This window comes from Cimex lectularius, unplaced genomic scaffold (assembly GCF_000648675.2).
Source record: "Cimex lectularius strain Harlan isolate CLEC.00 unplaced genomic scaffold, Clec_2.1 scaffold259, whole genome shotgun sequence".
NCBI classification, from domain to species: Eukaryota; Metazoa; Arthropoda; class Insecta; order Hemiptera; family Cimicidae; genus Cimex; species Cimex lectularius.
Window position 1 is genome coordinate 306,853 of NW_019392874.1, and position 13,729 is coordinate 320,581.

Consider the following 13,729-nt stretch of genomic DNA (forward strand, 5'->3'; position numbering starts at 1 on the left):
GCGACTGTGGAAGGCGGTGCCCGTTCAGCTACGCGTGCTGGTGTACAGGCTCTTCCAGGAGATGGGGCGGCCACCCAAGAGCTTGCTCGAGGGTCGGACCGTCCTCATTCCCAAGAAGGAGGATCCCGGGCCGTTAGACTACCGACCTATCACGGTAGTCTCAGTGATCATTAGACACTACCATAGAATCCTAGCGAAGAGGCTGTCGAGCGCAATCCAGCACGTCCCCGAGCAAAAAGGATTTAGAGAAGGCATTGACGGGACGGCTGAAAATATCATTTTGCTCGACGCCATTATTCGCGATGCGAAAAGGAGGCTCAACAGCCTGCACGTTGCGACACTCGACCTCAAAAAGGCATTCGATTCCGTCAGTAGAGAGGGCCTAGTGGCGGCTATTGCTGCGAAAGGCGTACCTAAGAAACTGGGAAGCTACCTCGCTGAGACGCTCAAGGGGAGCACGTACCTGGAGTCAAGAGGACAGAGATCCAGTGCGATTGTACCGAACCGTGGAGTGCGTCAGGGTGACCCATTGTCACCGACTCTGTTTAACTGGGTGATGGCCCAGATTTTGTCGTCGGTCCCGCCCCATATTGGCTATAGCATTGAAGGAAACAGAGTCGGAGCCCTGGCATTGGCGGACGACGTCGTGCTGGTCTCTTCGACAGAGCTTGGTCTTCGGACAGCGCTGGGGGCTTTCGAGTCCTCAGCGTCCAGGTACGGTCTCGAAGTGAACCCGGAGAAGTCGACAGTGCTCTCCCTGATACCCGACGGAAAGAATAAGAAGATGAAAGTAATGGAGTCCGCCCGATTCTCCGTGTCCGAGGAATCCCTGAAGCAAGTTGGGGTTCTGGACACGTGGAGATATTTCGGGGTCGACTTTGAACGTCGGGAGTAAGGGAAGTGAGGCTGGAAGCGGAACTGGCGACACTCCTTGAGAGAGTCCAGAGAGCCTCTCTCAAGCCGCAACAGCGGCTAGAGATACTGAGGTCGCACTTGCTCCCAAGGCTGTTTTACGCCCTGGTATTAGGAAGGACCACAGCCGGCCGACTCACCGCCATTGACCAACAATTAAGGAAAGCGGTGAGAGGATGGCTACGTCTCCCTAAGGACACCCCGAAGGCTTTCTTCCATGCCTCCATCAGGGATGGAGGGCTAGGGGTGCCCGCCATGGAGACATTCGTACCAGGGTGCATTGCCAAGAGATTGGACCGACTGCGTGAAGAGGGAAGCCAAGCAGTCAAAGCAGCGATCGGGAGCACAGCGACCCAAAGGCGGGTAGCTTGGGCCCGGCAACAGTTGAGGAAGAGGGGCCTCCCGACAGACAACCCGACTCCGGAGCAGAGGCAGCGCTTCTGGGCAGAAGCGCTCTACAAGTCGTACGACGGAGCGGCTCTACGGGAGGCTAGAAAGGAGAAGGAGTCCACAGCGTGGATACGGAGGAGCTGCAGCGGCATCCCGGGCAGGGATTTCATCCAGTACGCCCGGACGTGGATCAACGCTCTCCCGACAAGGACCAGAACAGCGAGGGGAGAGCAACGCCAAGGAAGGAACCTCCGTTGCCGAGCTGGTTGCGACGCCACCGAGACCCCAGCGCACGTCGTCCAGAGTTGCTGGAGTACCCACGGCGGAAGAATACTTCGACATGACGCCGTGGTAGCTGCACTCGCCGGACGGCTGAAGCAGAAGGGGTATACGGTTCTCCTTGAACACCTCTTCTCAACGGTGACCGGGAGGTTCAAGCCGGACCTCCTGGCGACGCGGGACGGACTCGGCTACATCATCGACGTGCAGATCGTCGTGGCTGGACCTCCACTCAGCGTGGCGCAGCGGCAGAAGGCAGAGAAATACGGGACCAACAGCGACCTCATCGGACAAGCGGCGGCGGTGCTGAATACGACGGACGTCGACGTCAGCGCAGTCACCATCTCATGGAGGGGAGCCTTCTGCCGACAGTCTGCTGAGTTCCTGAGACGCCTCGGCCTGACGGACACAACACTCGCCCAGCTGGTCACCAGGCTGCTACAGGGAAGCCACACGAATTGGACACGCTTCAACAAGACGACGGTAGCGGCTAAGATGGTGCACGAAGACTACTATGCGTGAAGAGTCAGCAAGCGACACAAGGACTAAATGAGTGCTATACTAATGTCGGGATTCTCAATCATGTATCAAAATGAAATTACAATTGTAAAACTTGTAACGCTATCTGAGTTTAAATAAATAGTTTTGATAGCCAAATGCCTCGTCATCTAATTAGTGACGCGCATGAATGGATTAACGAGATTCCCTCTGTCCCTATCTACTTGGTCATCCACACCGTCCGCGTGATGCGTTGGACAGGAGGATGGAGTCGTGCGGTGACGTGCAACTTATAACCTATCCCGCCCCCACAGGCTTTTGCCTTCTAGTGGCGCCACTGTTAAGGTCTCCTAGGAGGCTGAACAAAAAGAGACCTGCAAATCTCACGAATCGATGGATGGGGTGTAGCAAATACGCGGCTGTTGGGTCGCTCGTGCCTTGGAGGGTCTCGTAAGAGATGCCGAAGAGGTTCGGGTGGTCCCGGCGGTCGTTTGTGAAACTGGCTTGTGTGATGGGCGTCTGCTCCTTGGAGGATCTTATTGGGGATGNTTACACGTGCTGGAAAAATGACCACTCTTACCACAGACTAGACAACAGACCGGACCTCTACAGACTATCGCCCTATGCCCAAATCCAAAGCATTTCGCGCACTGCTGTACTGACGTATAGTCTTCTATTCGGCATGATACCCACCCTACCCTTATCCTTCCCACCCTTAATAAGTCTCTCCTTGTTTCCGGGTTAACTTCCAAAATCACGTTCCTCTTCCCACTCCTTGCATCCCTCCAGACTCTTACCCTCAATTGACCTTCCAACTCCTCCTTAGTTCTTCCTATCGTTTCCTCAATCCTCTTCCCTAGTTCCTCCTTTCCTATTTCCTCTGGGACTCCTATGATAATCACCCATGGTAATAGTTTCCTCTGTTCTTCTACTCTAAAGCCTTTTTCTTTCAGGTCCGTGTCCTCTATTATCCCTTTTATTTGCTCCTTTTTCATCACATCCACAAACACCGCGTTCCTTCCTCTTCTAAATCCTACCACCTCCCATCCTTTCTTGATCGGGTCTATATTCCCCATCAATTCTCTCCTCACTATCTCTCCTCCGATCTCTCTTCCTTGTTCCTCCTTCGTAATCCTTACTCCTTTCCTAGATTTCTTTTCTATCTTTCTCCTGACTCTCTTCTTTACCGCCCTCGCATACGATTCCTCCCCGCCTTCCGTCTCCATTTCGCTGCCCTCGGTGGTGTCCCGAATCTCCTTTCCTCTCTTTCCCTCCCCGCACCTTTCCAGTATTTCCCGGTGTCTTTCTTCCATCCTTACCTCTCTTTCCTGTTCTCCCCGATATACCTTACTCACTCCCGTATAGACCCTATCCATATTCTCCTTTATTTCCCCCAGTATCCTACTCTGTATGCTCTGTGCGCTCTCTATCTCCCTGATCCTTTCCAGCATTATTCTCTTTTCTTCGTCCTTTTCCTTTTCCTTTCCTTTCAATATCTTTCCCATCACTTCTTGCATGTTCTTTTGTACTTCCTTCCGTACTATCTCCTTAATTTCCTCCATTTCCCCTTCCTGCTCTCCTATCCTTCTCTCTATCCTCTCTATTCCTCTCACTCCAGTTTCCATCCTGTTCTCTCTCTCCTCCATATTCCTGACCATCTGGTCTATTTTATCCATTATCATTGCATTGTCTTTTCTAATCTCGTCTATTTCTCCTTCCAGGTTTGTCGTCCTGTGCATCTTTACTCTCCTCGCTGTCATCACCTCACCCGCCGCATCGTTCAGCATATCTACAATTTTGGTAAGTCTCTTCGTAATCCATTTAGCTGTTTTTTCTGTGCAATTTTTCCTTTCTGCCAGCCATTCATTCATTTCTGACTCCACAGATTTAACACTTACCAACAGGTCCAGCATCCCATACTTGCTAGCACCCTCCAACACTGACGGAGACGAATGTGTCCTCTTCCTGCTTCCTGGGACCGGCGTACTCCAACCACCTTCGCCTTGGCCTACAATCACCTCCGTAGACATGTCCGTTTGCTCCATGCTTAATTGTCCTGGTTGTTCCGACATTTTAGACGAAACTCCTTCGACCTCAGTACACTTTTCACTAAGGTAAGTCTTTAACCATACTATCAGTAACACATAAGTAACTACAAACTAACCAATGTGCCACTCTATTTATAAAGAGAAAAGGAAAAGAAAAAACAAACCGTATATATACACTCTTAGCTCCTTCGTTAGNGTTTGACCGCTGTCGATCTAGCATCGGGGGAGAAGTAGTGCACCTCCCCCTTCCCGTCATTGACGGAAGAATCTCAGAGGTGAACTGAGAGGGAATAGGCCGGCGGGGAGTTGCCCTTTGGAGGATCTCGGTAGGATACCGCAGAGGGAAGATTCTCCCGTGTGGTCGACTATGTTAAAGAATGTTGTCTGTGAGAGTGTGGGTTCTCTCATTTGTTTCCTCCGTGTGCGATTTTTAGGGCTGAAATCGCTGAGGAATAGCTCTCGGTAGGGGTTCCGAGAGTAAGTCGACTGGAGTGCCTTGTGGATTTCGGCGCGATGCCGCAGAAGGGGAGATGATTTTTTCACCTGGCCTTTATTACCAAGAGAAGTCGAGCGTGTGTAAGGGACCTCGGTCCATCCATCCATCTCTGAAATCTTCGCTACTGGCTTGGCCACGGAGAAAAAATAAAACTAAATGGAAACATCAAAGCAAATAAAACCAAATGGAAACCGCAAAGTAAAACCAAATGGTAACCGCAAAGTAAATAAAACCAAATGGAAACCGCAAAGTAAAACCAAATGGAAACCGCAAAGTAAATAAAACCAAATGGAAACCGCAAAGTAAAGAAAACAAAATGGAAACCGCAAAAACAAATTCCAAATGGAAACCGCAAAGACAAAAGACTGGTATTGTACCGATCACATTTCTCCAAAGTGGCCTGAGCATAGTGGCGGAGTAATGTCTCTTGGCTCTGGGGGCGGCGGTTGGCTCTATATATTAGGGTCTCCGTCGCTCACCAAAGGGCAACCAACGAGGTGATTGAACTGATTAACTAACCTCATAGTTACCAATGTCACCGAACTCGTGTGGGAGAAGACTCTAACAAGTTCCGGAGTGGGTGTAGGAACAACCCTTGAGTAGTAACAGGCACCTGCGGGAGCCTGCGAGAGCTCGACTGAGCTTCCGAACCCACGAAGGGCTATTGCGAAGAAAGGGAGCCTATGACGGCGGGTGATTCGGCGTGTGCCCCGCGCCCAGTTGGCTTTCTGACCGCTCTGGATCTCAAAAGGGGCAGCGGAAGGCGTAGCCCACGTTATCTGGGCTCGACTGTTCGACTGTTCCCATTTCTGACGCTGGGGGAGCTTGAGCACCTCCCCCTTGCCTCCATGTGCGATTTAGTGGGTCGAATCGCTGAGGAAGAGTCTCTCAAGCCGAGGTGTGAGCGACATTCGGCCTTCGGGGAGTAGCAGGAAACCTGAACGGAAACTGCGAAACCCTGAGGAACCGGTCGCCCACCGCGAGCGCACTGATTGTGAAGAGTGAGTGTTTGTGATTGAGGATCCCAATCCGACCCGCGGAATTTATTTTCCGCGGACTCGGATTCAACCCCCAGAGGCGACTGGCTGGGATACGGTCGACTAGTTCGGCTTTTGAACGGCCATATCGCCTCACCCACCCTGGGAGTCACGGCCCACTCTATGTGGAACCACGGCGACTACGGGTGGTATAATGTGGTTGAGACTCGAGACCCCGAAACGGCTCTCCTGTGAGCCCTCCTAACTCTTGGTTACAAGGGCGGTATCCGGGCACAAAATAATGGTGTAGCCTAGAGGGCGTGGCAACCTCTCTAAAGCACAAGCTGTCTTATGTCGGCCTCAGGGTCGGCAGGAACGTCGGGTGCCATAGCAGAGTCACACGAGGGCCAGTGCACCAGAACCTGTCTGCAAAGACGGTGTAGGGTTGTATGGCCATCTGTACCACGGGGTGACAGAAATGTTCCAGAATCCGGCCCTCTGTCACATTGGGAACGGATTCGTGGTGGCTTGTGGTGACGCCCCTGGCGGGAACTTAGACAGAGGCTGTCTTCTATCTGGGACCTTTCGTGAAGCTTGAGCATGGCCAGCGTATTACCCCCCGTTCCTCACGGGAGACGTTGCGACCGGACGACAGCATGTAAGCGTTGAGGACGTCATGATCATGCTACAGTCCCTCGAATGCGTAAGTAAGCGATTGGAAAAGGGTAGTGATATCGGCGGTCTTTGACTCGAGTATGCTTTGCATTGTTGTGCGTATGACCGGCGTGGTACCCTTGGGGAAGCGAAGGATCGGACCACCTAGGCTAGACCTATGGCGTCCCTCGATTACGTGCAGCAGGTGTAGGCTGAGCTCGATAAGAGACCTTTGTCCGTAGGCAGTACTCATCTAGGGGGTGGGTAGCAATCCCACTTTTTAATCCGAAACCGCTGTCGGGGCGTTCCCGAAAGTTTCTACGCTGGAGGAGCCTCTACACTCAGAGAGATAGAGTCGCCTTCTCTATCTAGGGAGTACGCGAGGGGGGGGACGGGCTGATGTATTTCGGCCCGTTAGCCCCTTGCGTGCGGCGTACGACCTGACGCACAATGCAGGCCCGACCATTCGGAGTGGACAAGCGGAGAGCGTGGCTACTGACCCTTAGTGGCCGGGACACCACTACACCAATGCTGCGGCGGTAACACTTTTCCGTCGTATGCAGAAGTGCGTCAGCTCTCATCTTGAGAATCAAAACGTCCGATAAGGCCGAATAGGCTAGGTGCGGACGTTAAAGATCCTCTTGTCTTGCTGACGATGAGTAATCGGGAACCAAACTGTCTGAAACAATATATGTTGGTAAACCATAATGCATGAAAACATGATATTTTAAAATTCGCAAAACCGTTTCTGTATTAGTATTTCTGCAGGGTATCGCCAGTACGAATTTGCTAAATGCATCTACTATTAAAAATATATATTTGTTACCATAGGATGATGTAGGTAATGGGCCAATGAAATCGATATATATTCTTTCAAATATTCTAGTTGCTGGAGTGTTATGTATATATTTTGGAAAAGGTAGGTTATTATGTTTAATTTGTTTACATGTTTGGCATAGTCTAACTCTCTGTTTGATATCATTATTCATATTCTTGTAGATAAACAACTTTTTTATTTTTGGCAAGGTTTTTTTTTAAGCCCAAATGTGCCCCATATGTACTATTATGATAATATTCAAACAAAGCCGCTTGCAAAGATTGTGGTACTATTAATTTTTTTTTGTTATTTTTGTTGTGAGGAATGTAATATACTAAATTGTTTATAATTTTTAATGATGGATCTTTACTTTGTAATCTATCGGCTATGTTTTTGTCTTCTTTTTGTAATTGCGGGAAGCTTTCGAATAATTTGGGCAGGGATTGTAATAGAGAGGTAAATAAGGTAAGGTCTTCAAGAATGTTGTTTTTGTTGTTATTTTCATTAACGTCAACGAAATGTTGATCCGCTTCTTGAAATCTCGACAAATAATCTGGCACCGAATTATTTTTTCCTTTAACATGCCTTGCTTCAAAAGAATAAGAATCTAACTCAGAAATCCATCTAATTGCTGGGTTGGATGTGATCTTTGATCTATCTCTCTTTAGAAACATCGCTAATCCATTACAATCTGTGTATAATTTAAAAGGTTTGTTTTTTATATAATGTTTAAAATGCCTAAAGCTAAATAATACTGCGTACAATTCTTTCTTGTATGTAGTATAATTTTTTTTCACAATTGGTTAATTTTTTTGAATAAAATGCAATCGGCTGTACCCCATTATCGTTAACTTTTTGTGCTAATAAACTACCTATAGCTGCATTGGACGCGTCAGTATAAAGTAAAAATTCTTTAGAAAAATCGGGAACTGTTAATACGGGTGGAGAGGTTAAACATTTTTTTAAAGTATCAAATGCCTGTTGGCATTCGTGAGTTCAAACTAACTCCGCGTTATTTTTTTTTTAAATTATGTAGTGGTGCAGCTATTTCTGAAAATTTTGGAATATACCGCGCAAAAAATCCACATAACCCTAAAAACGCTAAAACTTGTTTTAATGTCGTTGGTGTTTCTAACTTTTGTACTGCAGATATTCTCTCAGGGTCTATTTTTATAGAATTGTACGATAATTGATGGCCCAAGAACGATACTGATGTTTGCATTATTTTCATCTTTTCAGGGTTTACAGTTAATCCATTATTTTGCAATATTTGCATGGCTTGTTCTATATGTTGTTTATGCTGTTGTTGATCTTTTGAATATATAATGATATCATCAAAAAAATTCCATACAAATTTATATTTTATATGGGCAAAAAAATTTTCTAAATATTGTGTAAGGATTTGTGCTCCTAAATTTATACCAAATGGTATTCTGTTATATTCATAATGTCCATAAGGAGTTTTAAATGCTGTGTAACATCTAGATTGCTTTACTAATGGTATTTGGTGGAAGGCGTTTGATAAATCTATAATTGTAAAGTATCTAGCGTCTCTAATATGGCAGAATATGTGTTCTATGCTGGGTAATGGCCATGCTGTAAATTTAATTCTTTCGTTAATTTTTTTATAATTTATAACTAATCTTTTATTTTCCGGATTGGATTTTTTTGGAATTAGAAAACAAGGTGAAACCCAAGGTGAATAACTTTCTTGGATTATTTTTTGATCTAACAACTCGTCCGTAATTTCTTTCATTTTTTTTAGTTCAATAGGATTCAACGGATATGGAGGTTGATTTATAGGTAGGCCTGGTTTAACAAATATTTTTAAACTAAAATTTCTGGCACATCCAATTCTTGTTGTTAACACGTTAGGGAATTTCTTAACTAGATATGATCTGAAGGCTTCGGCATTAACGTTGTTTACTATTTTGAAATCTTTGTTGTTACTTTCGGCAGACGTAATTCCTAGTTCATGGTTGTTATTTTGATTGTTATAAATTAAGTCATATGATTTTAAAGGGTTACTTGCAAAAGATAATTTATTATTATGGGCATCTAATATAATACCTGTTTTTTTTTTTAAAAGGATAACCTAATAATACTTACATTGGCATATTGTTTATTACGTAACATTCAATTGGCCATGTAAGGTTTTGAAATTTAATTTTTAATAGAATTTTCGTTTTTAATTGGACACTATCTCCATTAACTGATGTTACATTAGTATTGTTAAATTGCAATTTTTTAAAAGTGTTCTTTTTTAATTTTTGAAATAAGTTATCAGATATAGCATTAATTGTACTTCCTGAGTCTATTAATGCATTGGCTATTGAATTATTAATATTGAGTTTTATTTGTGGCAAGGTTATATTTTGTAATTTTGTGCATTCTGGGAGAAGTGTTCTTCCAATTAGTTTTTTTGTGTATATTTTTGTTGAGAAACCGCATGGACTTGATCTATTATTTCTTTAAATTTTTTAAAATTATTAATATGTTTAGTCAAAATTGAAAAGGCTTTGTTGTCATAATTGTCTTGAAATTTAACTTTTTACTTTGCTTGGTAATCTATGTTTTTTTTTGTTGAATAGTTTTTTGAAGGGTTTCCATAGGAAGTATTTTTAAGTGTATAATTACTGTAATTCGGATTTGTGTTATAATTAGCGTTTATAAAACGATTGTTTTGTTGCCTGTTACGATAATTTACCGTTCTGTAATAGTTATTTCGGTTATTGTTTTGGCGATTAAAATTTTGATCGTTAAATCTATTGTTTGGGAAATTGTTGTGAAATCTGGGTCTCGATTGAAAGGTTCTATTAAAATTTTGTGTGTTAAAGTTTCTATTATTGAATGTTTGCCTGTGAAATCTTGGTGGTAGTTCATTATAATCGTAATTGTAGTTGACTTCTGTAGGTATTAATTTCGTTTTAACTACATCTGCATATGTGGGTTTATAATTAAAATTGGGGATGTTATTCTCACCATAACCGTATTTTTCGTTCAAATTTATTTCTATGTTTTTTATTTTTTTAAATAAATCTGTGTAGTTATTTATAGATACATTAGTTCCTAATAAAACTAAATATTTGGGGTGTACAGCATTTAATATATATCGTACATTTTCCTGCTCATTTTTTAGATTGAATAATTTTCAATGATTTTCAACGTATTCTCGTAAATTAATATTTTCCGGTTGAGGTCGGAATAACATGCTTGTTTTAACCTGCATATATTGTTTCTCAGACAATCCATTTTGTAAGAGTGAAGAGGCAAATACGTGGAAGGTTATTTTTGGAAATATTAAGGCATTGTTTATGAAATTAGCCGATAATTTATTATTTTCTCTCTCTAATAGTATGGATAATATTGATTTAAATTGAGTTTTATTTCTTCTTGCAATAGGTTCGAGTTTTAATAAAAAAATTATTATTGATTGTGGGTTGTACAAATGAAAATAAGGAAGGTGTTGTAATTTATGTTCTAGTGTGTACGAGATGAACTTTGATTTTTTATGGCATTTCGAATTATTTTTAAAATCTATGGATTCATTATCCGAAGTTGAATCTGTGGAAACCTGTTGTGAACCTGATTCTTCATGATCTAATAAGCTAAAGTCGGGACATGTATTCTGTGTATTTGTTAGAAATGTGGACCCTATTATATGGGAATCAGATATGTTCTCAGTCTTTAGTGGAACATTCTCTTTGGTATCAACATTTGCGTCTGTGTCTTTGTCGGTTTCACCTACTTCTTTATTACCTTTCATACTAAATTCTTGTTTGATATCTGAAATCAATTCTTTCATTATATCATTATCCTGTGTTATTTGCAATTTATTTAATATAATTTCTATCAAATTATCTATAATTTTTTGCGTCTATTTTTCTTTTTCTTCTTGTATAATTTTTGTTTGCGACCGAGTATTTATCGGTGATCTTTGTGTGGAATTTTTTTTATTCTTTCCCATTGTTACTTAATTACTTTATAATCAGCAGTAAATCGTAACCTCTGACTAATTGAATGGTCAGACGCTCTGCTACCAATTTTTGTTGTGTTAGGGTAAATTAAATAAAATAAATTCCACTATACTCCTTCTTATCAAACAATACTTTATATAATAAAAAAATAAATAAACAAAAGAACAAATAATTTCCTAATTATAAACTCAAATATATATTTAATTAATTTAAAAAAAAAAGGTATCCTCTATTTAAATACAAAATAAAAATAATAAGAAAAATATAACTAATCCTCTTTTGGCCTAACTATGAGCTCGTAAAAATATTATAAAATTATAATTCGTACGTACGATATAATGATACTAATTTTCAGATTTCTTCTTTTTCTAATTTGCGCCGACTCTCACAGGCCAGTTCTCTCGTCCTTCCTTCTCCTCGCTCGAAAAACCAACTCCCTCTACCATCCCTCACAGAGACTAGAGTCTCGAGGCCGACGTTGGGCAGTAGTAACCGAAACGTAAATGGCCGAGCGGTGTCGACGATATACGAGCACAACCTGGGCATACCCAATGTCCTGCACCGATGTTTTTTTTAACTTTCTAAAATGCAATACATTTTTAAATATTTTTCTTAAGTTTGTTAAATGCATAATTTGTATGAATAGTTGTGCTAAATAAAATGGAGGAGAGAAATGGAGCGATCTCAGAATTTTGTCTCAACCAAAGCCAGAAGAGCATACTGCGCGAAAATCAGTTGTAATTTGTTTTATGTACCTGTAATTAATTTTGTAATGTATGTATAGATGTAAAATGAAAATAAATATTTTTTAAACAAACAATTTGCTTAGTACATGGCGAAAATAAAATGACAAAGATAATGAATAATTATCGTAGGAATGTGTAGTGTTTAGTGACCGTTAACCAATGATTTTTTGAAGATCGTGAGGTGCGGTCTGGAAAATAGAAATGATGAATGGTGGAGTGAGTGCAGTGTTCAATCCTTTTTAAAAAGATAGTTCCTACTCACAGTAAGTTGTTTTGCAACGAGCCGGATTTCGAGCTTTTAGCTCCGGCTTAGATTTAACTAAAAACTCGATATCCGGATCGTTGCAAAACAACTTAATGTGAGTAGGAACTATCTTGTTAAAAAGTTGTTTTTCGAAAACCTACGTCACACCAGACCGCACCTCACGATCTCCAAATAATAAGTATCGTAGGTTTTAAAATTATTTCAGAATTAAATTGGCCACTATAATTTCCTTTTCCTGGGGGAGTCGGTTTTTCAATAACTGTATCGACATTTTTCCTTTTTTTTGTGTTGAAAACACTCGCCTCTGAGGAGATATTGCTCTTTTTTTAGATGGTACAGCAGACGTTGATGTTATTAAGGAAATATGAGGTGATAATTGAAGTAGTTGCACTTTCAAAGTTTTTAGGTGTTGTTGAACAATGTTCATTTCATTCCTCGGAGACGACTGTATTTATTAGAGAGGTGAATTCAGAAATAGTTTCCATTTTTTTATTTTCTAGTGCGTTAGGATTTTTATTATTGGATTTTCTTATATCGTTTAAAAGAATGTAGATTTGTTTTTCGGCCCCATAAACCTACCACATTATTATTATTATCATTATAAGCAGGAGAGTATATTTTGTGTTTGAGGGTAAAATACCCACATTGAGATGGTTTTGATGTAAAGGAGGTGGCCTTAGAAGAAAGGAATGGCATGGACTAGAGCAAGGTTTGCAGAGAATGTCACCCACCAGTAATTCTAAGAGGAATGTTCTGTACAACTAGCAGTTTTTCATAGTTCGTTTACTACCTATTTTTACAGACGAAGGCACCATAAGTAATAAAGGCATCCCGGATCATCCTTTTCACAATCTACTGGTGGCCATAGCCTCTGCATATTTTTTATCAACAGCCGGGATCTGAAGATTAATTTCAAAAATATTTTAAAGTCTTCACCATTTGCAAGGGTAGTTAATCATCTTGATGTTTATAATAGGCCTACGATGAGTAAATAAAATTGCTTTGGTTTTGGCAACGTTCTAAGTTCGATCTTGTTCTTCATTTCACATTTCTCCAAGGGGCCTTTACTGTATTAAATTACGAGATTCTTATGCTACATAAAATGCTAATTTTAACACTTTTATCGCAGTTGACACACGGACAGGCAAAAATTCTATCCAATTCTTTTTTTTTCATTTTCTCGATAAAAGAAAATTCTGCCCCTAATTTGTCCCATTGTTTTTATCAATAAATATTTGTTTATGGAATGTTTTAAATTGAGAATATCAATTAGAGGTAAACACACTGAATCTTTAATCCAAAGCAAGGATAAAGGATTTTTCATTGTTTACTTTTTACGGAATTTAAAATGTTCATTCAGTCTCATTTGAATTATGAAGCAATAAACTCTTTTAGTTTCCATCTTTCTTTTCTTAATTTCATTTTTTATACTTAAAAATGCCACTTAGTGCTGAGGATGTTGCGTGTGTTCTGGCACTTATTGATGATGGATATTCCATCAGGTATGCGCCTATTGCCATCGGAGGTTCCTACGAAACACTGCGAGACGCCGTTAGACGTTTGAGAGAAGCTGGGTCCTAGGGGGTAGAAGTGGACGCGCAGAACCACAGGATGACCGCTTTTTGACTTTGAGAATTTTGCGAAACCGTCACCTTACTGTTGAATCAGTA

The 13,729-nt window shown here is 41.7% G+C and overlaps 1 protein-coding gene across 1 annotated transcript; it reads right to left on the reverse strand.

Annotated features, from left to right (window-relative positions):
• Positions 1-2,615: 2,615 nt before the first annotated feature.
• LOC112127645 (myosin-2 heavy chain-like) lies at positions 2,616-4,151 on the reverse strand. The gene has a single exon (XM_024228916.1). The coding sequence runs from the start codon at positions 4,149-4,151 to the stop codon at positions 2,616-2,618; it is 1,536 nt and encodes a 511-aa protein (XP_024084684.1).
• Positions 4,152-13,729: the final 9,578 nt, after the last annotated feature.